The sequence below is a fragment of the Gambusia affinis genome, linkage group LG05 (assembly GCF_019740435.1).
Source record: "Gambusia affinis linkage group LG05, SWU_Gaff_1.0, whole genome shotgun sequence".
Lineage (NCBI taxonomy): Eukaryota > Metazoa > Chordata > Actinopteri > Cyprinodontiformes > Poeciliidae > Gambusia > Gambusia affinis.
The window spans coordinates 27,312,862-27,340,040 of record NC_057872.1 but is presented as its reverse complement, the minus strand read 5'-3'; the positions used below and the strand labels follow the sequence as shown (position 1 = coordinate 27,340,040).

The following is a 27,179-nucleotide window of genomic DNA, read 5'->3' as shown; positions in this document are numbered from 1 at the left end:
ATTGGCATTCAGATGGGTCAGATTTTGTCATAAAAAAAAAACAAACATAAGAACACAGATTCTGCCTTGTTTCAATACATTCAATACATTTAGGCTCCTGTGTACCAATGCAGAGTTGGTTAAATGCCACAGCCTTTAAACAGCATCAATGTTTATGGTGAGTATTGATGCTGACCATGTCCATCCTTTAATGATCACAGGATGCCCACGGTTGACTCCACAGTCCCCAGATCCGATTAAGGCGAATATATGAGGTTCCCAGTAAGAGTATTTCTCCTGTGATCTTTAGCATACCTCATATGGGTAATGGATTGCTATCGGCAATGTCCCTGTGGTAGTGTTACAGGTGCATTCATGTTAAGATGCAATCAAAGAGAAAAACATTGAAGAAAAGGTATGTTCAATTATTTTTCATCAACACCTTAGAATTGATCTCACCATTATACCTTTTAAAAAGATGTTTCAATAAAAACAGACAAACATGAGCATTTTTATAAAAACAAACATTTAATGTCACCCTGATACCAGAGTACAGTTTCATTTACCTGCAAACCAAAGCCATATAAACCTCAATATAATAAATAATTTTCAAAACTTCCATAACATTCCTTTATCTGAAAACAAAGGCAAGGGGTGCATATAACAAAGAGATCACCTCCAGTGTAGTGGCATATTAATTCTAAGCTAACCCTGACATCCTATAAGTGCCGGCGGTTTTATTGTGCCCATTTCTGGCATCGCTGTGTAGTGTACATTACTCCTGTGATGCTGGACTGTAACCAGCAGGGGGAGATCGAGATCCATGAAAAAATCTTCCCTGTAACAGACAGATGAGTCACCATGAGTGAGTCCTTTAAAGATCCGTGTTCTGAGTTGCAGCTGATGAAATCCTATCAGTAACATTGTCCTCCATGTCTGACCCACGGCACCTCCATGTGGATATTCGGTCTTCTGAATCCGAATATCCACATATTCCAGCAAATATACTGCCCAGACAGGAAAGGGGAAAAGAACCACAGTAGAGTCCATTCAGTAGCTTCACTTCATAGTCACGTATTTAAGTCAATAGCGGCTGTGCTCGTCAGTTGCGGTGACAATGACATCCATCCAGATACGCATAGACACGTCATTGGAAGCCACCAGAAAGAACAGGCGATCATATGTCTTCACACAGAACGTAAGGCTGGGCCGAGGAGACTATACAGAAGAAAGAGATATCAAGAGTCAGCTCAGTGGCAAGGTTCCCCATGACTTTACAGCAATATTGAGACTTATACTTACTATTATTATTATTAGACAGCATTTTTAACACACAAATAGTTGTTAGACCAAAACTTTACAACCGACTGCAATCAAGCATCTGCAATGTCTAACTGAAGCAGGAAAATCCTGCTTGTCTAACTGAAGCAGGAAAATCCTGCTTGTCTGCTTCCCTAGAATTATGACAAACATCTTTCCTCAGAGGTTTGGAGTACTTTATGAAAGAGTGTCGATTTAAAAAAAACAACTGGCTGTTTTGATGTAGAGCAGAATATGACTTAAAGTTTACACCTTGCTTAAAAGTTAAATAGCTTTGTTGGACATTCAGGCATTCAGGCTACTTTTATGTACAACATAAAAGTAGTTTTATGTTGGACTAGACTTTTGTAGTGTAGAAGTTTAGTTTATTCTGTTAAAATGATTTTGTTTTGCAAGTAGGATTGCTTTTGAAAAAGTTTAAACTAGTAAAATTCTCTCATCTAAAAAGAAGTTGTAAATATTTTTCTGAGCTACTTGCTATGCTTCTGAGTTCACATTTTTCTGAAAGATTATGCAAGCACTTTGAGGTTATTTAAAGATTAATGACCCAAGAAAATATATTTTTCAAAATGGAAGAGGGGTTGTAGCCTCCATTTACAGACTCTAGAAATCAAACTTTACTGATCTGGTGCATCCAAATGAAAAATCCCCAAAACTCACAGAGGTAGCCGTTCGTAGATGGTCGTAGTAAACTTCTTCTATAGCTTGAAAGTACATGACTCCCTTTAGCTTTCTTTCATCGCAGTCTGTAGATAAGGGAGAGACAAGTTTATAAAAAGAAAAAAAAAATACACATTTTAGGTTAACATAGTGTCTATCAAAAGTATTAAAATGTCTTGAACTTTTCAACATTTTGTCACCTCACAACCAAACTTAAATATACGTTCTGGATTTTATGTAATAGAGCAACACAGAGTGATGAACAACTGTGAATTGTTTCATTGTAGCTCTGCCTGTAAGCTGAGGATTATTTTCCTGGTGAAGGATGAACTTCCAGTCCAGTTTGAAGACTTCTGGAACCAAAAACAACTCCATCTTCATCTTCCAGTAAGCTCTGAGCTGTGAGTCTCTTGAAGTCTTCCCAAATTACCCTGCAACTCTTGGCTGTTTCTTTGATAAATACTCTTGATACTTTATCCATTAAGTTTGAGATTCAAATCTTGGTAAGTGTGAAATTATACATTTCTCTTTCTTTCCACGTTCTCATGTTTGACTGAACAGTGCTCTATAATATGTTTTTTAAGTGTAGCAACACTTAAAAAATATCCCTTAATCTGTTTGCTGTGTTCCTTGGTCTTCATGATGTTTTTGTTCACCAATGGCATCATATGCAAATGTGATAATTTTAAGAGTTTTATTTATAGTAACATTTTTATTTATTAAGGACTTCAAAATTTCAAAAGTGCTACAAAATGACAATAGGTTATTTGTTACAGTCTTTTAAAAAACAATTTACCTTCTACCTTACAACTGTTCTTCAATTTGTGTTGGCTTTCCACAGAGCAACTCAATTTAAAACACTGAAATTTGTAGTTGTAATGAAACAAAATGTAAAAAAGATTTCTAGGGTACAAACACTTTTGCATGACACTACATCTGATCTTAAAATATGTGCAGTAACAGACAGTTGGTCAAGTATTTTTACAACAGTAGCCTCCCTTCAGTGAGGTCAAATTGTGTGGCACATGGAAGGCTTTTATTCATGCAAACACACAAATGCAAAGTCAATGAGCAAACACAGACACACACACACACACACATGCAGAGAGAGAACTTTGAATGCCAGTCTAACCTGTATAGTAGGCCAGTCGTTTGTGGTCTGTGTCAAACAGGAACCATCTCTTCTTCCATGTCTTGACCCTCCCCCCTCGTTTTGTGAGAAAGCCGGCACACCGACGAGGTGTGAGCCGCAGGTCTGTGCAGCTGGCAACGCCGTGACCCAGTGACTCTACATGGGCCCGAAGGTCAAAGTTTGGAGTAAGGAAAAGGGGCAGGCTGCGCTTCTGGAAGGATAAGTGGAGCTTTGTCATCCTGTAAATAGCGCATTCTCCATGGAAAACACGACTAGCATCCTGTGGCATTTTTAAAACAAATGCACTTATTTTTGAGCTTCAGAAAGGGGTTCTCTATGGTCAGATGATGAAATATTTATTATATTTGTATCAAAAATATGATGCAAGATATCATCTTAGAAAATAAGAGGAAAAAATAATAATTTCTAGCTGAGCTACATGATGAAAAATATTTTATAGATGTTACTAGACTATAATTCAGAACACCTCAGCCATTATTTCTTTTATTGCACTCATCTTTACTGCTTTATTACAGTACAACAATATTTATTCTAAGAATTAAATTTCATTATCTTAATGTGAATGACTCACTAGTACAACAAACAACATAACTGATTAAAGAACAGAGCAATTTTCAGTAAGATCATTTATCAAGAAACTGGGTCAACATTAAGCTCATAAAACTGACTTACACAGCTAATGGCCTTGGTTTACTTATTATTATGTGTAAAGACGAGATTTAACCATAACAAGTAAAACATGGGGAAAAAACCCTAGCCACAATTTCTTAACTTTTCTAACCCTAGATTCAGGGTTTATGATTAATTTATACCTCTGAAACTGGTGATGAAAGAACTTGTACGGATTCATTTGCTTCTGGTCTTTGTTGTGTTTCTGGTTCTAGTGGTTCTTCTCTGGAGGAATTTAGCTCCCTCTGGCTTCTTTCTTCCAACAACAACTGCTGCCTCTCTGCCTGTGTGCACAAAGTCATAGAAAAAAAAATACTGTAACACATTAAAATATACTATTTTTAAAGCAGCAAAAATAGAAACCCATTGGTTATGAAGCCACAAACAACTGGAGGTTTGAGCCTTCCAGTCTTGGCAGCTGCCAGTGCTACGAACATGTATTATAGGCATAAAAACATCTGCTCAGTGGTTTCTTGGACAATCATGTGCAAGCTTAGTTGGTGTCACTGATCAACAGGCCATGTCTAATATAGTGTGACACTGGCAATTAGTGAGTATTTCCCATGGCAGGTGACTCACTCGTTCTCTGAGAAGCCTTTCTCTTTCTGCCTTGGCTTCCCTCAGCTTCCTCTCAATCTCCACAAGATCCAAAAGTGACGGACTGCAGAGACAAGAATCATGAAGCATCAGAATTAGAGAAAAAAAAATCTAAGAAATAGCAACAGTTGTTCTTATTAAACAGCAAGACCCCCAAAATTACAATTTAATGAAGTTTTATAAAGGGACATGCAACACCAATCTAGAAAACAGATAAATAGAAAAGTGTGTCAGTTAGATTTAACCAATCTCATTATTCCATTACTTTGTTGGAAACAGAAAGCAAGTGCCAGTTAAGTGCCTTTTATTTCAGTAAACTGGGCCAGCCGTCAGTTTATTTAAAACATATTAGTCATACGTCTGTGTTATTGTCTTTGTAAATAATGCATTCTTTTGAAACATGTCATTTACTTCTGCTTTCTTTTTATTTATTTTAATAAACAAGCCATCAGTTTAACACTACATTAACACCGCATTGATATCAGTAACTTCCACATTTTTAACAGGTAAGTAACAAAATACCATTATGCTGAACTTGTAAAAGTTGTTAAATATAAATACACCTTTATTATTTGGAATAAAACTGGCCCAAGTTATGCATTTTTGGAATTGAATTAAAAAAAGCAACCTCATTACAAACAGAGATGTATTATTCAGGAATGTGTTCATTTTTACTTTAGTGATAAGACATTAGGGCAGTAGTTATTCCTGTTGCTTGTGCATGCTTTTGGGCCACACTTTGTCCTTCCACACAACTTTTTATTATCATACTTGTATAGAGGACCACGCAAACAGGCAGCTCAATGAAAGCAATGACCTTCTGTAACCTACCCTTGGGGAGGGTGTCACCAGTCTCGCCCATGATGTTGTGGATATAACTTAACTTTCTTTGGTTTATGGTGTTGTGCAATATTCAGGTTTTCCAAAAAAATTAATATTGGGTTTTAGCTTTAAGATATTATCACTGATATTAACAGATATATAAGGTATACAAGATTCCCTTCTTGAACTGAGTTATTAAATAAATTATACTTTTAATAAGAATATATGATTTACAGAAACTGACCTGATGGTATGCATTATTTGACAAGTAAATTTGCCCAATATATTATCAAAATATCAATCTGTCTTATATAACAGTCGCAGTGTTCCTTGAATGCAATATCTGGTTGGATATTATATTATTGGCATACATCCAAAATCTACTTGCCAATAATATTTATAATATTTTTAAAATGCTGGATGGACTTTCACTGATGTAAATACTTATATATTTTTAGTTACCGAGATGCTAAATCTGACAAAATAGGGTTGAAGAAATAGAAGGAGTCAAGAAAATGTGGATTAATCGGAATCAATACTCTCATCACAAAATTCAGCTATGCTATTACATTTATATGTTTTTCTAATATCGTGCAGCTATGAGATGCACCTCATAACATGCATTTACATCAAAGATTACATATGTACAACTATTGCACACTCTGATAAGATAAGTAATATTTTTGTTGGTATTGATAATAAGAATAATACATTATATATTCAGCATTTTAATGTCAAAGAAGTGCTACATAGGTATCCATCCAAAAGTATCATATAGATTCACATGCAGTGATGAAACTCACCTTGCAGCACGAGAGCTTGCTTCACTGTTGCACGGAGTGAGGAACCCACCACCGTTGCTGCTCCCTGGTCTGTGCCCGTTGCTTAGTCTGTGGGAGCTTATGTGGGAAGTGAAAGCCTCTGTCGTCTGGCAGTCTGGAAGAGTCCTCACCAAACCTGATTGTGAAAAGAAACAGAGAACATATATACATTTATATATATTGAGATAAATCTTTTCATAACGGAGAAATCTGGGACAACTCCAACTAAGAACTTTAAATTACCAATGAGGAGAAAAAGAGTGGAAAACAGACCTTGGAAGACTTGACTTTACAGATTAGGCAACTCAAATATTTGGAGCACACAAACAGATACCACTGTGGAGATTTCAGGCTTAAGCTATCAGATGTTTTCTATATGACATGGGGGAATCATGCTCTCGGTTGAAGCAACAACCAAAAAACTCTAAAGACACACCTTTGATTTGACTAAAAGGGAGGGAACTGAGCAAACAGACAAAATGAGGATATGAGTATAAAGTGAGCAGGATGCTTGTCTGGATTGTCATGAACTACAAAAGCAGGAGCTATTAAAAACATAATACAAGGAAAAAATGGGGTTGGTAACTCACCCTGCACTGAAATCGGCCTGTCCGAGAGTCTGTTGTTCCGATGTGTGCTTCGCCTTCTTGGCAAACTGACAGCTTCCTTGGACAGTTCCTAAAGAAGACAATAATGTACAGCAAGAGGGTAATCACATAAAATCCCATAGAAAGATTATAAAATATGAATAAGTTCAACATTGTAGATGCATTCCCATGATTTCCAGACGATCAACTATTCCCCTTTTTTCACAACTTTTCAGTTGTTTCAGCTGTGCAGCTTATCATTCATAAGACAGATAAATCAACAAAGACCTGACCAAATGCACACCTGTGGAGACTTGTGAGGTGTCAAAGGAGAGAGTGACATCATGCAGGGAGCTGAGGTGGTGAAGTTCGACCAATCAGTGAGTGGCTTCTTCTCTTTGGGAACCTGTTGGACCAGATTCAGTTTTGAAAGTCAGGAACGGATATGAAACGGACACTTGTTACAAGAAACAAATGCTAAAATTCTGTTTAAAACAACTGGAGACAAAGAGGTTAAAGATGAAAAACAGATTGCCTTGAAAAGATAGACATATCACATCTGGCTGAGAATTAAACTATAGAAACGCATCCAAGATTGATTGGTCATGATGAGATTAAACTACAGAAATGCATCCAAGATTGATTGGTCATGATGAGATAAAAAAAAAAAAATACATCACAGCCACAGTGTCTTTCCTGAAAACCCTCCCATCATGTTTGAGTCACAAACGCATGAGCAATTCAGTGACTACATTAAGTTCGTTGTTTAACCCTTGTTGGCCCCCTTCAGTTCTTCACACAAGGAGATGGTGTCAGGAAATGTGTTGACAGTAAGCATTTATGAGAAATTGTATTTTCTCACAGTAAGTAGAAATCTGCTACAATGCTTCCTATGTCCCATTCCTCCACAGGGTGATCCAAACAGATTATTGCCTCACATATTATTTACTCCAAGCTGTTTAGCTTTTCACAGCCACAAAGAATTCACAACTTAGACAAAGATGTCAAATCAAGCACATCCTGCACACATTTGGTCATTCTTTCTGACAATGTTTATTTTTCAACTCCTCTACAATGCCACTCCCTTTTGCTATGCATTTCTACCCGTCCTCCCTTCTTTAGCTAACATTATGAACTAAAAGTTCAGTTTTAACTCCTATATACGACAGATTTGTGTTCATTCTTTCGGCTTACCCTTTGCTGCAAGGATGTAGCACTTCTCTCAGCGTGGTTCTTCTCCCTTGTATGCATCCACACAAACTCAAATCTACACACATACAACCACAGCTACCACCCTCACACTGCTTACTCCTCCCTCTGTTCTTACCCTCCCTTCGTCCCTCCTCCCTTGCTCTCTCCCTCCAACTTAAGTTTCCCTCAGTTGCACTTTTTCCCTCTGATTTGTTTTTTCCGATCTTGTCTCCTGCTCATCATAACTGATACTGTCATGACTCCTTTCAGGTGAAAACTGATGCCAAAAGAATTTGGCCCAAACACAGTTAAAATATTAAGTAAGTTACAGATTTTCAAATTGTAAGTATTTATAGGAAAAAAAAATTACTGTAAACTGCATTGCAGTGTTTTATAAAGAATCAAAATAAAGTCTCAAAAACAAACGAGTCTGGCTCACTGCCCACTGCTTATTCAAAACTAGGTCACAAATGCATCTCTCTATGTAAAGTAGGCAATCCAGGTGCAAAAAGTAATTCCCAGGTCAAAAGAATCATATATGAATCTCAGTAAGTAATTGGTCTGATGTCAAAAGTACTGTAGATCCTACTTGATACTTGTAGATTATCCTGCATATGTGATCAAAATCAAAAATAAACACTCTTTAAACACTCTTTAAAACTGCATCTTACATTATAAAACAAACATGATTCTGACAAACAAAAGTTTATTTAAGGGAATGGTATCAAATATAAAATAGTGATCATGCTCAAGTCTAAAAAAGAAGCTAAGGGGAAAAAAAACAGCCTTTAAAAGGCCATTAGGTAGCAAAGCATTTAGGTCAAAAAACATTTCAAAACAATTTGTGCATTTTTTTCTAGCTTGTGTCAAGCATTGTTGACATTTAATGAGCAACTAAAAACACTTAAAAATTGAGCTACACCAGGTCTGGCAAGTCTTTTGTTTAATTAAAAAATGCATGTTAAATGGTAAACAATACCTGGGCAAAGTGCACTTTGGGTACATAAAATGTAGATTATGAAACTGAAAGAAATCGGTGACAATAAAACTGAGAATATTGTGAAATACCTTCAAACAGAAAAGAGAAGAATATGTAAATCCGTTTTTTTAACCACCAACAATTGTTTCATCAGTTGCACAAAGCCAATTTTCAGCTCTTTCCAGCATAATATAAAACACCATTCCACAGGCCACCAAAATTATTTTACATTAGGTAATTATTCTACTTTAATAGTAGTTTTTTGAATAGCAACAGATATCTACAATAAGATAAATCTACAATGTTAGAAAACCCTCGTACCGTTTGAGTTGCGTGGATTAGTTCTCTCTTCTCCTTCCTCAAAGCATTCAGCTCTCTTTCCTTCTCTTTCTCCATCTCTTTTAGCTGTTTCTCCAACTGCTGGACTCGTTCCTAAAAAATTCAGGGAATAATTTCCATCAGCTTGGACTGTCTTATGGTTTCCTCTTCACAGAAGACATGTTATGTGCTGCAGCCAGTTTATTTAGCTGGCATGGGTTTCAATAATTTCTCCAAAAGGTTGCGATCCAATATTAGGATAATGTACTAAATGCAGAAAAAAAGATAAATATACTATTAAGATGCAAGTGGACTTTTCCAAACAGAGATACAATAAAAAACAAATACGGTAAGAAAAACAAAAACAAAAAAAACATTTTACAAATTATTTGGGAGACCACTGGAAATACGCACAACATCACCAAGGATAACAGATAAAAGCTATTTAGGAATGAAAGGCCAGGAAGAAGCCTAAAAGAGTAATTTAAAAAAAAAATTGGATTATAATTTGCCAGTGTAAGGATACAACATGTGACGGTATGAAGCAGACAGACAGCTGAGCAGTCTTGTGCAGCTGGCTGCAGTGCAGCTGAGTCAACCATAATTCACGTCTCATACAATCCCAGTCTTCATCTCATCGTTTGCACCCCCACCAGCATACTGAGGCTAATTGTGGAACAATTAAGCATTATGGGGACCAAATATGTTTTTAAACGGATTTCACGAGGCAGTGGGAAAGCATATTTGTTGCCTCCGAACAATCTTACATCCATCTCTCCAGTGACAGTTTTCAGTGTTTTTTCATGACACTGCACAATGTTGTGTTGTAGTTTACCCCAGATACCAGACTGTTGCAGTGGCCATGGTATTATAGTTCAAATTATTCATTTTCAAACTCTGAGTTACGTTTATCAATTAAAAGCTTTGGAAAAGCACTTTGCCAAATCAAAATCAAATTTACTTTGTTATGCGTGACATATAATATTTCACATCAATAATCTGTCAAAAGGCAAGTAATCTGGAAACATATGGTGGCATTATGTGCTTTTTTTAAGAGCAAAAAGGGATTTTACTAGGTAAAGAAAGGGGGAGCTATAGAGCAATACTAGAAATCTAGCTGGCAAAGGATCTTTTAGGTCTAGTATCTATTTAATTAATGCTTTTGTAACATAATGAATCAGTGGGAAACTTTATAGATGCTTCAGAGCAAAAACTAAATATTGTGTCCCTTTTTATCCAATACTAGTCAGTCTATATGTCTATCTCTTTTGTATTTGTATCACAAAAGGATGTGAGGAGTATATTTACCTTTCATGTGAAGCTTAAGATCCACAAACAGGTTGTTCGAAAAAAAAGCAAAACATTAAAGTGACTTCCAAAGGAACAGTTGGTGCATATTTTGAGGTAAAGTATAAATATTCTGAACACATGATAAAATGGCAAAAACCTATTACACTATTTAAATAATGAAAAGATGAGTTACAACTCAAATGTTTCAATGTGCAAAGTAAAATTTTGTAGGCATGTAAATAAAAACCAAACTGTGACAACTGTTTAAAAATGCAGAATAAACAAACTCTGATTGCGAGATTTATTAGTCAAGTAACAACCTGCCTCTCTGAATAGCTTAGAAATTCTCATGTGAACAGTTTTACTCTCTCATAAAGTCTGACTCATTCTGTGCAAAACTATACAGGAAAATGTTTTACTGCGACAGCCAACAGATTCAACTTAAATAAAAAACTGATAGTTCTTTTTAAAAGATTTTGTCCCATTGAATCAAATTTAATCTGCTGTGGTCATCGATTGTTAGATGCGCTGTGTATTTTACAGAGAGAACAGATTTGGATACAGAAAATAAAAATAAAATGTTTTATGAAAATAAGTGATTGCTATTCCAGATTAAAGGATATCAGGGCTTTATATCAATGTTTTCAATACGTTCAGCAAAACTCTAGTCTCGCTTCAAAGATTTGTAAATGTTTTATTTTTTAATCCTTCTTATTGTCATTCCATTTCTGTTGTTTTCAGTCTGTCCTGCTCTGATATTTTCTCTCATGGTGGCCTGTGATGTAATTAGACTCCCTGTATAGACTCATGTGACAGAATTAGGGTGATGTTTGGAGGTAAGAAGTTCAAGCCTGTGCCACCATTAACTCGTTGTGATAACCATTAACTGGGATACATAGAAACAATGACAAATATCTATACTTTCATCCTATCAAGCCATCTAATCTTGGGCTTAGTTTACTGTGGGCAAATGGGAACTTGTTTAGCTGCAGAGTAAAAATTTTATCAGAGCACTGCACTGACGAGCAAAGCCAGCAAAGCTGTGATTATTGAAGGAGGAGCGCAAGTTTTTTTAAACTTTGAAGTCAAGACTCTGATCTGGTTTCTGCTTATTTTTAATGTCAAGCTAATTCATTTCAGCTGCAGAGAAATATTTCAGGCACAAAAGAAAAAAAAAGAAAAACTTGCAAAATTGGAAAGGATCTTTTTTAGTGTCAAGTTTAACATCCCACTAATCATGACAATGTGAGCAAAGTACTGGATTTCAGACATGTATTATTATTATTTTGTCCATTTTCCTTATGCACACATCCAACATCACAACTCAGCACTTTCGGAGTTTAAGTAAGGATAAACACAGACACGGAGCACATGACCAACTTATAAGCTGCAAGTTCTGTACAACACCCTGGGGAGCTTTTGTGAAATTCACTGAAAAAGTTATCCATGAGGAACACTGATTACCTGCCCTGTGTTGACCACATGTTGCTGGCGGGAGATTTCCTTCTCCATCTCCCCCTCTATTCCTTCCTCATTCGGTTTCTCCTCTCCGTCTTCATCCTCTTCGCCAATGCCACTTTCTTGTTCCAAAACACGAAACTCCCAGTCCTCGAAAGCCCGGATGGCCGCCTCCATGCCCTCCTTCTCCTTCAAGAAGGGTAACAAAAAAGTTCTCAGTTCAGTTTTTTTGTTTAATCGAAATATGTCTGGAATTTATTGGAGGCAGTCTAGTTCTGGGAAGAATACTGGGTATTAGGAGGAAAACAATAAGGAAGACACTGACATATGTAGTAAAACGTGTTATTACAATTTATAAACCAAATATGGTCAGCTTTCAAAAAAGGTTATGATTATTAGTATATCCATACTCAGTTGTACTTATAGAAATGTCACATTACAACCAGACACTAAGGCATTGTACTGCAAGGTTAGGTTACAATATCCAAACACAAAGTGTGACACCATTCAAAACCAACCAAGAATTGATGTCTACTTAAACTGACAGGGAACAGCATTATGGACATCACTCTTAGTCAGTAGTCTCAAACTGCATTCCTCTAGGGCCAGGGTCCTGCAATTCTTTTTTTTCCTTCTTCTGTCCTAATTCAATGACTTTGCTGAACTTCAATATAGAAATTTAAAAAATGAAAGAATTAGATTCTTGCTTTAAGATTTGGATGTATTCAAAATTGCAAAGTTGTCTAACAATTGCTATTTCTGTTTATTCGCTGCTGTCTAGGGCATCTTTATCCATGCCTGCTAATTCTTTGTTACAACAGGTTTTTCCAAACTGGCTGGTACGTATTATTTTCCAACATTCAACATGTTTCAACAGAAGAAAACAAGCCCTACCAAACTTGTCGTTAAATACTGTTTTTTCAGTAATCTCTTTGCTCCGACACATTTACTAAAAAAAATACACATCCTGTGCTCTGTATGAGTGACTTAAAGTCTTAAAGCATGTAGACAGGTTAGACTGGTATTGAACAATCAAGTGTTGTTAAAAGAACAATAACATTATGAGTATTGATGAAAACACACCCTTTAACTTGAAACATTCTTTATGAGTCAAAACAGCCAAGATCCACTTGTAGATTTATGTTTTATTTGGAAGGTTGCCGTTAAAGTGAAACTATTAAATACACTGTCAGGCTCCTCATTAATACATTTTTGGTAGGAATATAGTGATATTCAATTCCTTAGACAACATTAAATGTTTTTAGTTAGATTTCAATAGATGGAAAGATGTCATCTAACCAACAATGAATATTTTTTCCACTGAAAAGTTCCTGTGAAACAAAAGAACATGAACAGGTTTGCTGAAAATAGTAAGAGATAATGACAATTGGATTAGCAGCATTCAGTTTTCACAATTTGTTTCTGCTCTGCACCTATGTGGATCAGGTTGCTGACCAAGTCTTTTTAAATGAAGTTCAGAAAAAAAGCCCTTTCTCAAAAATCTAAACATTTTAAAACTCTGTGAGAGATCAGGACAAAACCACATATGACTTACAACCAAAATAAACAATCATATTTTTGTGATGGCACCTGAATCTTGTACTCCACCAAGATCTTATCTTCTGCCATGCAGTCATAGTGATAAACAATGAGAAATATTTCCACTGAAGGGAGGCCATTAATGCAGATTTAAAGATATCCCTACTATTTTTGTGAGCCCCCCACTCTCAACCTCAGGTTTTTGTGCCACATGAACAACTATAAAACATTTCATTACTGCTGAACATGCTGAAGACATTAGGTAGAGCGCCATCTGCTCACCTGCTGCAGCTGCAGAGTTAACTTCTCTCTTTGGCTTTCTGGCTGACTCGGGATCAGTTTCTCTCTTTCCTCACAACTCTTCTTCAGTTCCTCCAGCCTGTGTCTCTCCTTCTCCAACCTCTCTCGCTCCTTCATTTCCAGACAAAACAAAAACAACAACAACATTCTAAATCAACCAGTAATCAGTAATCCCAGAATTGTATAAATTCTCAATCAAAAACAGATCCCAAAACAGTAATTGGACAATTTCACAACCCTGTTTGCAGATACTCCATCACGCTTTAATGCTCCAACAGGAGTGTAGCAGAGCGTTAAAAGTTTACCAATGATTTACGCACAGCAGTTGACTTATCATTTACAAGATCTAGTTTTTATGTTGATGGTTCATTTCTGGTTCCACTTGTTTCTCAAGAATCCTTCAAGATAACTTTAACTGGTTTAACTGCAATACATACACTGAGAAAATACTTTCTCACATTAAAAAGATTAAAAAAAATAAATGCATTGAAAGAAAATAATTCAGGTCCTGTTATTAGTGTGGGACTTACCTTTAGTCTGTCAGTGTGTTTGTGCTTGTCTCTTTCTCTAGCTTGTTGTTGCAGTGCCAGCAGCTTCTGTGAGTGTCTGTGCAGCTGCTTTGTCTCCATCTGCAGCTCTCCTTGCAGCAAGGCGATCTCCAGCTGCAGCTGAAAGGACAAGAGAGCTGACCAGGCTGAATCATATCAACCAGACACTGAACCAGTCAGAGTCACACATTCTTTAAGAATGACTTTAGGTTGTCTGAGAGCTTTCGGGTTTTTTTGTTTTTTCTTTAATTATTTTATTTTATGAAATTTCCAAATGAAAGCAACTAATATTTTGGTGCATCTTTAAATATTATTGAGATTTAGTTCTCATTTCAGTTCACACTGTTAATACAAAAAAGTAATATTGATAGAACTTAGGCATTTAAACTAAGTTCCTCGATATTAACAAGAGAAACTCTTAAAAAAGCTTTTCTCATTGTCCTGTTTTAGCTTTACTTTTCAGAAAGCAAAATAATTGTGAAAATTGATTAAAAAGTTTAGTTTTACTAGGACACTCAGAGAAAAACAATGTTGCATTTTTCTTAAAAATACACAGATTGTATTTAAAACAAGCTAGCGAATAAAATCTTTAGTTATCCATCCGTTGTTTTCCACTTATTCAGGGTCAGGTTGCAGGGGCAGCAGTTTAAGTAGAGAAATCCTGACTTCCCTTTCGCCAGAAACGTTTAGTGGCAGGGGAGAATCTTTAATTTAGTCAAATATAAACATATGAGATATTATTTTAGCTATATTTAGCTCTATGATTATCAGAAAGCAAAGTTAGAAGTGATAGCATACATGGTGTTCCAGTTTTATTCCTCTTTTTTCTATGGTTCACCAGCAGACACTAGGAAATTCCAATTCTGTGTTCAACTCACTCAAATGAATAACAAACCTAGGTCCATAGTCTGAGCAAGAGGGTTCAATTTATAGTCTTACATTTACAGTGAAGACATGGAAGCACATGGATCCCCAAATTCATTCTTTTTTAAGGGAAACTGTATTGGTCTTTTTCTCTTAAAGAGGCATGAGTTTGTCAAACACCTGTTCATTCCAAAAGAAAACACAGTTCAACAATGCCGGAAGGAGCAGCACTCTGTTCAAGTTTGTCATATAAAAAGACACCATTGTAAAGTTCAAAGTCCTTCACAAACTCAATTCCTCTTATGAACCAGTTAGTTTGAACAAGCTAATGCACAACACTGTTTCAAACTGTCTGTTCTTGGGATACTAAGGTAATTATTTATCACAATCTGTAATGATTGCATCAGATTCTCACCTCAATCTTCAGTTCTTCCTTTTGCTGGTTGATCTCTGTAATGCGGTTTTGAAGCATTGAAGGAGATGAAAATAACCTGGCTGAGCCCACCTCTGGCTTCTTAAGGAAGGACTAATTATAAAGGAGAAAAAGAAGATGTCCAATAAATCACACAAATCACCCCAGTCTTAAGTCTAGACTTAATGATTCATCATTTTTGACCTGAATCTAAAACGTTTTCCATTCTAAGATTAAAATAAAGTGAAACAGACTTCAATTCAGCACAAAATAGACTGACTAACTGCTTTTCAACCATCATAAAAAGCCTCACTTAAGTCTGTTACCTTCTCACTCTCTGTGCTGCTGCTCTCCGTGTCAGACTCGGCCCCTGAGGAGGCGGGAATCTGACCTGCAGCCACTCTGCTGATCCATGGCTGCTGTAGACTCGGCTGCCAATGGCTCCTGGAGTTTTCCATGTTATGTTGGGGCATCTCTAAAGCCTGAACCCAAATAAGCAGTCAAAATTAGTAAAAGAGTTAGAAGAAAATATTATCTTTAATAAATTCTATGGCTTATCACACAGTAATGATGAGAGCGTATGAGCAAATCAGGTACAGTAAGGGGTAATCACACAACAATTATGCGAATTTGGAGGTTAAAACTCAGAAATCCCCGTGGGTTTCCAGAAAGAAGTCTGTGACGGGGAAAGCATCAAGCTTTGATGAGGAAGCAAAAGCAAAAGAGGGGAGCGATGTCAGGATGTGTGCAGTGGTTTGTGGTTGCATTTCAGGGTCTCAGTGTGGACAGAGGCCTTAAATGCAGCAGTTTTACATTTCTACAGAAATCTTTGATGTTCAATGGCAAAGAAGAAATATATGAAAAACCACACATCTGACAATTACTTTGAAGTATGGTACTGTTTTCATAGGGCTTTTGTTTTGTCACTCACATTCATGTCATTCATGTGGATTTACTAAAGCAAATATCATTATAATATCATTATGTATTGTGTTTACCAACTGTCACATGAAAGTGACTCCCAACATTAGGGGATTTGTCCTCCTAAATGCTGTGGTCTTTCATTCCATGTTGCCCTTTGGCCTCAATTGGAGCTTTCTCCATACACAAATATATGCAGGCAAGCAGACACAAAATTTCAGTCTTTGCAACCTTCAAATCCAACATGTGGGAATTCTTGTGTTAAGAACTTTTTCCCACAGTTTCCCTCCTCGAGTGTTTTGCCTCCTCCCTCTGTTCTGAGATCAATGCCTTATTAGGCTGATGGCAGAGAAGGATGAATGAAAGCACAGAGATAAATATAAAGTAGAGATTTAAATGGGGCTTCCTAATGATGAATGGTACAATGGCATCTAGAAAAAAATGGTAATGGACAAAGATAGTAAAAAACAGTCATAGTGTTGTAGGACACTCCCAGTGTACTACAACAGTTTTACAGGCATAAAGACAAAGAATGATAAAGCTACCACACCAACTACAAAGTGTGAATTATTTATGATGTGAACATATTTGAAATCTGCTTATTCGTTTTCCATTTGTCTGATAGAGTTATCACTAACTTTAAGAAAAATATGACTAAAATATGACTAATGTACTGGAAAAAAGTCCTGTTGTACTTTTTTTCCAGTACAACAGGAAAAAAGCATCAATGCTGCTCTGTGTTCAGGACAAAGAATGGTACAAAAACAAGATCTAACTCCTTAGAAACAATAAATAAAAGACATAAAATCAGTCTTTTTTATGTTGCTGAAGTTTAATGAATAGATAATAACACTAACAGTAGTTATCAGGTGTAGCATCAGTTCTGCGAGTACAACACAGCTGTGAGATGTTGTGCTTTATGTTAAAATACAGGCCATAAATTAATAAAATGAATATCAGGATTTATGCATCTGCCTGGCATTTTGTCATATAGGTTTGGATTTCTGGATTTATTGCAATGTCTTCTCTTCAACACTGATTCAAATATAATCAGAATTAATATTAAAACAACCATATATTCACTGTAGAAAGCATTTTCAGTATCACATGATCATTTAAAAAAGCAAACACTGATCATTTCTATATGTTATATTATCTGTGAAAAATGCTGAGAGCAGCAGTGTCTGGTATGTGTTACACAGAGATAAAGAGAAAGGCAGAGAGAGAAAGTCGTGTTGAGTCACATTATTATACAAACATCAATACAAGTGTTTGACCTCCAACTAAAGTCCAGTTAGATACCCTATCAACATCCCACACGAGAGGGAGTTATTCAGGGGTAAAGTCCACAGCTTGATGCTAATATACTACTGTGTTCAAATGAAAACCAAAAGCAATAGAAATCTTGATAGGGGGCCCCAAAGACGCTCAAAAGAGTGAGACATTAAGAAGGGAAGTAAAGAAGTAAATATACCAAAATCAGCAGACGCAGAGTTCAGCCTGAGAGCAAGATCAAAGAACAAAACAAAGTTTTGTGCCCAAAATTGGATTTGATTGCAGGGAGGGGAACGCCTCTGGAGAATTAGATAGGGAAAAAAACAGTGAACGGAGGTGCAGCTAAGCATCGAGTGAGCAAGTGTGTGTGCTTGTCATGCAAACACAGCCTTGAGCAATCACAAGAAACACACAAAAAAAAAGAAAAAAGGAATAGCAACAAATTCAGTCTTTAAAAATACAATAAAATGTGAAACTATATTAATTTTCAGACTAACCAACCAAGAAAAACTAAATTCTCAACAAGATTTAGTTTCCTCAGACCAGTGTGAGGAAATAATTAATGTAGGTTCAACAGCAGTAGAAGTTGAAAGGGAAAGAATGTTGTCCATGTCATATTATCTCAGCATGTCCTCACATCAGCCAGGCTTATCACTCGTTCTCTCAACACCAGGCTCCAATGGAGCTTTGCACACTCCTAATATTACAGACTGCAAGATTGAGTTTGATTTCATCCAGAAAGGCCAAAGATGTTTTAGTATGAGTAATGTCTAAAAGTGGCTTAATCTGAATAATAACTTATGACAACATTTTTGTGGTTAAGAGTAATAAAGAGAAGGCGGATGGTAGATTGAAGATGGAGTTGCAAAATATCTCATCACAATTGTTACAGCAACACAAAGCTTTGAATATCACAATGGTTGCAGACACTGTAAAAATTGAATAAAAGGACACAGTAATGTGAGATATTCCTAACAGTTTGTTAACAAAATATTCAAAGATAGGGTTACAGTTACTCTGAACTACAGAGCTAATTAAATATCTTAATTGTTGTCTAAGCTGGTGAGTTCACTTGTATTGCTGGATACAAGTGTTATTGCAGGATGTTGTATGAATCCAAGCACAACATCCCACTGTTGTACTAATTTTAATTCACCTTAAATTAGGTGGTCAAAAGTCTTTAATGAACCCAACTTTGAGCATTAATGCAGACAGAAATGTGGATTTGGACTTGGCTCCCCTTAATAGAGGTTAGAATACCAGGTTGGAAGTCCTTATGTTGCTCATTCAAAGTGAGTAGATAAATAAATGTATAGATTCTTCAGCTTTATGCTGATCATGATGTCAAAGATTGAGATGATGCAATTTGCACTTTACGTGGCACATGAATTGCATAAAGAAAAAATGTTTATTTTCTCACTTTCTGACATTAGATAAGACAAAAATATTTCCTATGTTTCTTAGAATTCCCCATTGTTTTTATGAGAAATAAACTCAGAGGTTTACATGCACTCCCTAAGTATTTGGTACCATTGCCTCCTGTGTGACTATTGTAGCAACTGTAAAGCTTGGGTTTAACTTTTTTTGAGAATCTGCATATAGGTTTCTCACAAATAGATGGACTTTTGGCCCGTTCATCCAGACAGAACTGGTGAAACAGATATTTGTTGGCTGCCTTGTTCCTACAAACATTTTCAACTCTGCACACAAATTTCCTGTAAGACTTTGTGTTTTGCTGACTCCAAGTAACATTATAACTAACTTGGAGGTATGCTTAGAGTCATTGTCTATTATAGAGACCTATTCCTGTCTGGACTTCAAGTTCCCAGCTGACATCTTGAGGGTTTGCTTCCACATAACGTTCTTTCCTCATGATGGAATAATGTTCTCAGCCTTGCAAGCTTTCCCATTTTTCCTCCAGATGTAATACTCATTACGATCAAAAATTTGTTTTTTTATTTTCCTGAGAGCATTTGCAAATTGTATACATTTATTTATTTATTTATTTATTTATTTATTTATTTATTTATTTATTTTTCAGTCAAACAAGCAAACATTGTCTTTGAGGTGGTGCGTTACAATGCACCCACAGATATGATTTCAAATAACTGAAGTATTGTTCTGAGATCCATATCAGAAGCTTACAAAGCAATTTAACATTCGCTGGGTCTTTCCAAGTTGTTTCAAAACATAATTGTAAAAACATACCAAAATAAAATTTCAATGTCATTCTGGGATTAAACACATATAATTTCAGTCATTCTAAATGTCTTAAAACAGGAGGATTCAGGTTGATTTCATTTTAGACAGTGAGAACAAAAATGGCAATGCCTTTTTATTCAATGTATGTAAATATCTGGTTTCAACTGTACATTTAAAAGAACTGAATGTGGAAAATTAGGTTTTGTTGTCATTTGTTTTGTCATGGACCAGCAAAGCTAAATAATAGAACATTAAACAAAATATTAATGTTCATCATGTTTTACGGCTTGGAGATTTTCTGAAAAGCTCCAAGCATCTGGTAATTTACCTGTGACTAATCATTTTTCAAAGTATGACTAATCCGTCCCTGAACATGAAACCATCATAATGTTGCCACACCTTAGCTCTTGAACAAAGGCAATAACAAAACCCATCCATTATGGCTAACATAGCCATATCCCTTTCTGGACCCCCTCATTGAACACTGACACAGCATTGTGTATATAGAACCATAAAGTCAACACCGACAACAGCTATATTCCACTACCTACATTCAGGACAAAAGAGCGGGGATGATAGTAGGCTCTATGTGGGTGTGAATGCTGAGTATAGCCCATCACCAAGGATTCAGTGAGAGGGAAGTATAGGCAAAAATGTTACAAGTGGAACATGAGCATAAATGGCCTGTAAAGAAGGAAGGCATAATAATCCATGAATTTACACACACAGTCATCCTGTTCCTTCAAATGAATAAAGTAAGGTGAGTCTGTGTGATTCAGATAAAAATAAGCTGTTTAATGACCAAATGCACAAATAGAGGGAAGGAATCACAAATAACTCAGTTGCAAAACAAAGCAATGAATGTTCATCAAAAAAAGTCAGAAAGCTCAAACTTTGTAAATATTTTATTAGAGGAGCTAAATGTGAGCTGACCCTGTCCTGACAGGGAGTAATCTCTTGGTCACAGTGAACTTCAAATGTAAACAGTAGGAAGCAAGTTTGTGTTCACTCAGCGGTTTGAAGGAATAAGTTAATTTGTGGAGAAATACAAGGATTGTATCCAAGTCACACATCAGTTTGATGTAATCCACTCCTGCTATTAACACATGCATTGGGTTTGACCTGCCAAACTTAAGAAACTCCTGCTAAATGTATGTCCACCTGGTCACCAACCTCTAGTCACACAGTACTTCTGCTTGTCTCTGGAAGAAGAAACAACTGTCTCTTCTTGTTTTCTACTGATAGAAAACAGTTTACTTTAACTGCAATAGTTTCCTTTCAGAAGACTGTCATAATAAATTTCTCATTCTTTTAAAAATCAAGACCTACCTAATTAAATTAATTTGCAAGATGTCACCCATGTGGCTTAAAGAAAAGAAAACTCAAATCACAAATAACTTGGCTATCATTTTCATTCACTTTGTTGTAGAAACAGAACAATTGTGGTTCAGTAAAGTGAATTTTGTTGAAAGCAGAAAGAATATGGTGCACAGAACCTTATCGCACAGTTGCACAAAAAAACAAAGGAGCAACAACAACATGACAAAATACTTCTGTAGTCACTCTGAGTGGTTGGTTTTCATCTGTAGAAGATATAAAAGCAAAACCTGCTATTAATTCATTTTAACATTGGTAGTTCTCATTGCACATTATTTTTATTGACCAAAATTACAATGGTTGTATTTACTGATATGGATCAAATGGGTACTTGTTTAAAGTTTTGTGTTTAATGAATACCAGATTACCAAATCTCTCTCCCATCAACATTTTCACTGAAAGAGAGTCCTTCTTTTACTTTCTCAAGAAATGTGCTACCCGGATCTAATCTAATTATAAAATGATCTATCTGCAACTACAAGTATGCTTTAAAAAACAAATTAAGTCATAATTCTGATGGTTTGTAATGAGAATAATTTCTGTGCAATAAAGGTAGTTTAATGTTTACAAAGGGCAATCCTGTTTCCTTACACCAGATGAAAATGAAACTGGGCTTGGACATTAAGCTGACAGAACAAAAATGATGGACTTTCCCAAAGCAACCCCTGAATCTTTTGCATAAAGCTCCTCCTGGCTCAGGCCCAATAACTGTCAGGATGTCATCCCATTATTACAGCGGGTCAGAGTAAATGATGACAATTCAGCAGAACACCCATGTGATTTATTATTCAGTCTGTACCATTTAAGAACAAAACAGTGAATATTAGCATTTGCTTAACTGGAGGAATTTCTATTTTAATCTACGCACAATTTTTATCAAATAGCCACTGATTTAAAGCATTTAACTGTAATGCTGGCTGCACGCTTATGGTCTTTATCCTGGTGAAATGTTTATCTCCATCCCAAACTCAACTGATTTGCACTCTGTTCTGTAACAAACCTTTGAGGCCTTCACATAACAGCTGGCTTTATGTTGAGATGAAATTACACACAGGTTGGCTATTTAATAATTTGGTGACTGCTAAAGGCAACTGGTTGCAGTGTATCTTGATTTAATGCTATTAAAGGCATACAAAGGAACAACACTATTTTTTTGTTTGTTTTTAATTCTAAAAATATTGATAACCATCTATCATTTGCTTTATGTTGTTCATTAAATTCTAAAAACATCAAGATTTTATTTGTAACAGGGCGAAATGTGAAAAGGGTGCAGTCCTCACAGGGGTTAAAACATCACATTTTGTCAAATATTTCACAGCCTCACATAAAGCATTTTATAATTAATGGCTAGAAAGATCAAAAGACTTCAAGAGTAAAATAACTAAGTTGAAATACTGGTTTAGAAGCTTGTGATGCAAGCACTGTTCTGAAACTTGAAAACAAAAAAGTACCACTGTAACTATTTTACTAGTTTCAATCATCACCTGGGAATGTCAGCTTCAGGCAAACACAGACAAAAGCCTGTTTTCAAACTCTGGCTAGTCCTCCTTCTTCATGTATAACTTTTTTTTGTCAATAACTGCATTTCAGTTTGTCAAGATACAGGCCAAACAAAGAAAAAAAATTAAACCCAAAGCTTAAGTGATAGAAATATGAAATTACTGCTTGAAGTGTCTTAATTCTGTGAGGAATTAATTTGTTTCCCCATTAAAAACCAAAGCTGTCAAATGCTACATAAGCACATGTATAAAACCATGTAAACACTTCACCTGCATAGAGATTTAGGTAGTGATCCTAATAATCTCATTACAGTAATGCACTGAAGTCCAATTCCAGTTTTTAGTAAAATTAAGTTTCCATTGAAAAGGTGCTAAAATTTAATTGTTGCACACAGCTTCATCTGAGCAGAATGCCCTGCGGCCTCAATACAGATTTCACAGATGGCTGCAAACCTACACCGTCTGATGTTAACATTATTGTTCTTACTTACCCCTATGATTACAGATACCCACAACAGGTTTAGTTGCATTCTCTCAAGGATACTGAAAGGCAGTTGGGAAATGAGAAAAATCAGTTCAAAAGAAGAGAAAACAAACAGAAAGAGTGCAAATAACTTCTGCAAGGTGCGTCTGCCAGAAGTCCATCCGAATGACATTTTATGTCACAAGAAAAAGTGCTAGGAAAGTTAAACAAGAGACAACATCCAAAACACTCATACAAGCACTAAAACCTTATAATAAAACATGAGAGCTTTTCTTCCCACCCTTTCATTGTGTGATAACTGTACTCACAGAGATTCCTTTGGTCTGAGTATGTCTGTGGGAGCTGTGATGCAACAAAGACCAATCCATTAATAACAGTCGAGAACTCACAGGGCTCAGACATAGATTTGTCCAATAGCAATCAAAACGAGACTTCTGTGTGTGCCTGAATGAGAACTGAGGGGAAAAAAGGCTAAAGGCAGAAGTCCCCAGACAGCAAATCCTCACAATCCTACCTCAGCCTTGTCACCCACCCACTCTGTTTACCCACTGAGTGCTGATGGAGGGATAAAGAGCCAGAGATCTCGAGGTCTTTGTAAACACAGGAGGGGGGATGTGTTTGTACTTAGCGTATTGTCATGGGACAAGCTTTGACAAACACAAATTTAGTTCAGAGAAAGTTTCTGTAAGTAGAAAACGAACTATACAGGTGTATATTTGGTATGAACCTGATAAATCCTGTATTTCATAAACACTGCTCACCTCCACTAAAGTAGAGCAGTTCAGTATATGACATTACATATCAGGAAGTTGTAATAATTACTCTATTGCTGCAACTAGATAAATTACAGTGCATCAAAGAGGTTCCTAATATTACCATCAATGGCCAAAGAACACTACCGCCAGTAGCGTGAGCACTTTGTTTTATGCTTCCATATACAAACCTGAAGCGCAGTGCTGCGTATGCGTCTGTTGTCTAAAGCTGGAAAGAACAAAATAGTAAATAAACCCATTTTACCTGGAAAACGCGCTCCCATTTAAGCGACTGGAGATGAGGCTTCTTCCGTCCATAACAGAGCGTCAGAGACGAGAACCGTGTAGTGAAGCGACTTTTAGACCTGTTTCACTTCAAACGTAAGCTAGGGAAGACTCCTCCGTCTCTGCCGTTTGTTGCGAAGCAGTTTTAGCTGTTTTCTTGCCTCGGTTTCGTCCGTGGTTTGAACCTCTTTCCTGAGAACTGACAAGTCGGTGTGAGCAGACCGTCGGCGTCAACAGGTGAGGCTGAGCTGTGAAATCACGCGGGGGAAGGTGACGACAGAGGCGGATACAGCCTAGTTAAACGAACAGCCCAACGGTGGAAACATTATTCTCGAACAGTCCGATGTTATAAAGTTTATTCACCGCAGATCTATATAAAAAATATATATTGAAGTTGGTTTTCTTTCTTTTTGAATTATGCACTGAAATGTTGCGTCTATTCTGGGAACTAGCGCGGTTTTGTCAGTGCTGACTCATCTGGGCTCCTTTCCAAAAAAATTTTTTATATTTTCAACTACTAAAAACTTCCATGGGGAGTTTATGTAGTCAGACTAAAGTCGAATCAACTGATAAAGCTAGACATACTGATACACCTTAATAAATTAGGTTATTATTAAAAATAGTTAATTTAAATTTATTTGATAGATTGACATTTTGTTACTTCAGCTGTAAGCAGTTTGTTTCTGGAAGGGAATGAGCCATCTTTAAAACTAAAATAAAAACCGTATGAGGGGTATACATTTGTAATATTGTTTTATTTATTATGCATGTCAAAAATTATTGATACCCTGGTCAATAGTCAGTGGGAAAATCAATAATTGCTTAACTATGGTGGCCGACAGGTGCAAACCCGCTGCAAACACAAGAATGATGCAAACTGCAAGATACACATGCACAAAAACAAATGCAACAGAAAAACGCTACAAACGAAAAATGCTGAATTTACAAAAAATTTAAGCAAAAACCTACAATCAACAAAACTAAAGCAAAAATAAAAGTGCTGCAACTTCAGAAGATTGCTGCAATCACAGGAAAGAGAAGCAAAATATACAATTTTGAGGCCCTCTTCAGAAACTTGAAGAGATGATAATAGAGAAAGCATGTGCATTATAGAAATGATTTTAAAGATTAAAGAACCATAATTTGAAAATAAATACGGAAGCATTATTATATTTATTTTTGATTATTATAGCTAGCCTGGCTATTGCCTTGTTACGCAAATCCACTAGATTCTAATCTCACTTCACACCAGTGTGTGCTTTTTTTAGCTAGTGTTGGACCAGTGACACATCTAAAAGTTGCAGGACATCAGACCCTGACTCTTGTATTTAAATACCCCACATACATGCAATGCATAGATTTTGTAATAATAATGTTGGTTGCAAATAATTCACATTTCCCCTTTCTTTTCAATCATTTCAATTTCATACCTTGTGGCTTGCATCTACCTGTCCTTGCTGGGGTTCTGCTATCTCCACTGGGTCTTGGGTGCAAAGAGGGATACAACATTGGTAGGTCACTACCAGGCCTTCACAGGATAAAACAAAGACATAGAACCAACAACCTTGAACACATGGACAGAAAGTAATCAATTGATCTAATATTCATGTTTTTGGATTGTAAGAGGTAGGTAGAGAGAATATGCAAATTCCACGCAGAAAGAGCTCAGACCAGGAGTCAAACGTAGGACTTTCTTGCTGCAAGGCAACATCAACAATCCGGTCGGTTGTTACAATAAGCAGCAATATTTTAGTTCTATTTTAAACTAAACTAATGCTAATCGATTTTTAGTACAGAAATGTGTACAGATATGTTCAGAGGGAAAACGATCTGGATATTTGGAACCTATGTTCCTGAAATGTATTCATGTAATGGCTCTTAAAACACTGATTCCATCTGCAGTCCAAGCCTTGTGACTCTCCCCTAAACTCTTGAATGGGCTTTGCTTTACCAGCCGCTCAAGGACGCAGTCATTCCTGTCGCTTGTGGATATTTTTGTAATAAATTCGTTTGCTTCCAACTTCACTTTCAATATTAGGTTAATATTATTAGACATAGTTTTACATGAACAGCCATTTTCTTTAACAACAATCTTTTGTGGTGTTTCCTCTTTGCAACAGGGTGTTGTGAATGACTGCAGGACAGTAGAGAGTCAGTAATCTTCTCTTTGGCAGTGGACACTTTACCTAGACTAACATTTTTAAATAAAAGTACCCACTGAGTTTTGTTGATATGGATACCATTTGGTTAAGCCACGCAAGTTACCTACAAGAAGGCTAACAGGAGCCCCTGCAGCCTATAGCAATATCCATGGGTCTCATGTACAATTTGGAGGATGAATATTAAACTTCTTCTAGTTTGACTTAAGTGATGTAATAGGATCTCATATGATCTGTTTAACAACACAAGTTTCTTTTTTCCCCACATTTTTAGATATCTAAAACTATGTTCATTTGTGAAAGTTATTTGGGCTGACAAACCTTTATAAGGATGCTTAGGCTTTTTATATCAAGCTGTATATTCAACTCATGACGTTAAAATACCACTAAGTCTTACATATTTACCATACGCTGTCCTTCGAGCACCCCAGCGATGCAGAGAGAATGCTGCATTAATAGTGAAACAGGACACTCTGAAAACTGAATTAACCACACAGATTCCATTCAAGACTATGTATAGACATTTCTTTAAGGCCCCACAGGCAAAATCAGCTCTCTTTACTCTGAGGAGTTTTATCACCCTGACTGGCCTCTTTACAGCTTGTTCTCAATGAGCTGATAGTGCAATAGATTATTGCCAATGACATGTGGATGGCGTGAGAAAAAAAAAAAAAAAAAGTGCTGTAGGTTTACTGTGGCATGGCTGCAGCGGGACTAA

General features: G+C 36.3%; 1 protein-coding gene across 3 annotated transcripts; it reads right to left on the bottom strand.

The window, feature by feature from the left end:
* Positions 1-484: 484 nt before the first annotated feature.
* Positions 485-27,134, bottom strand: phldb3 (pleckstrin homology-like domain, family B, member 3). Of its 3 annotated transcripts, XR_006370585.1 has the most exons (16): positions 23,574-23,799; positions 15,834-15,989; positions 15,511-15,621; positions 14,214-14,351; positions 13,666-13,794; positions 11,851-12,033; positions 9,100-9,210; positions 6,913-7,014; positions 6,612-6,699; positions 6,004-6,157; positions 4,361-4,442; positions 3,925-4,065; positions 3,092-3,302; positions 1,960-2,045; positions 1,002-1,197; positions 485-970 (listed from the first exon to the last, which is right to left on the bottom strand). XR_006370585.1 is itself a non-coding variant. In XM_044116393.1 (15 exons), the coding sequence occupies exons 2-15, from the start codon at positions 15,978-15,980 to the stop codon at positions 1,063-1,065; spliced, it is 1,818 nt and encodes a 605-aa protein (XP_043972328.1). In that variant the 5' UTR covers positions 15,981-15,989; positions 24,283-27,134; the 3' UTR covers positions 485-1,062. The 3 variants fall into 3 exon arrangements, 2 of the variants coding, with proteins under 2 accessions (XP_043972328.1, XP_043972326.1); XM_044116393.1 differs by lacking the exon at positions 23,574-23,799 and adding an exon at positions 24,283-27,134 and having other exon boundaries at positions 485-1,197; XM_044116391.1 differs by having other exon boundaries at positions 485-1,197.
* Positions 27,135-27,179: the final 45 nt, after the last annotated feature.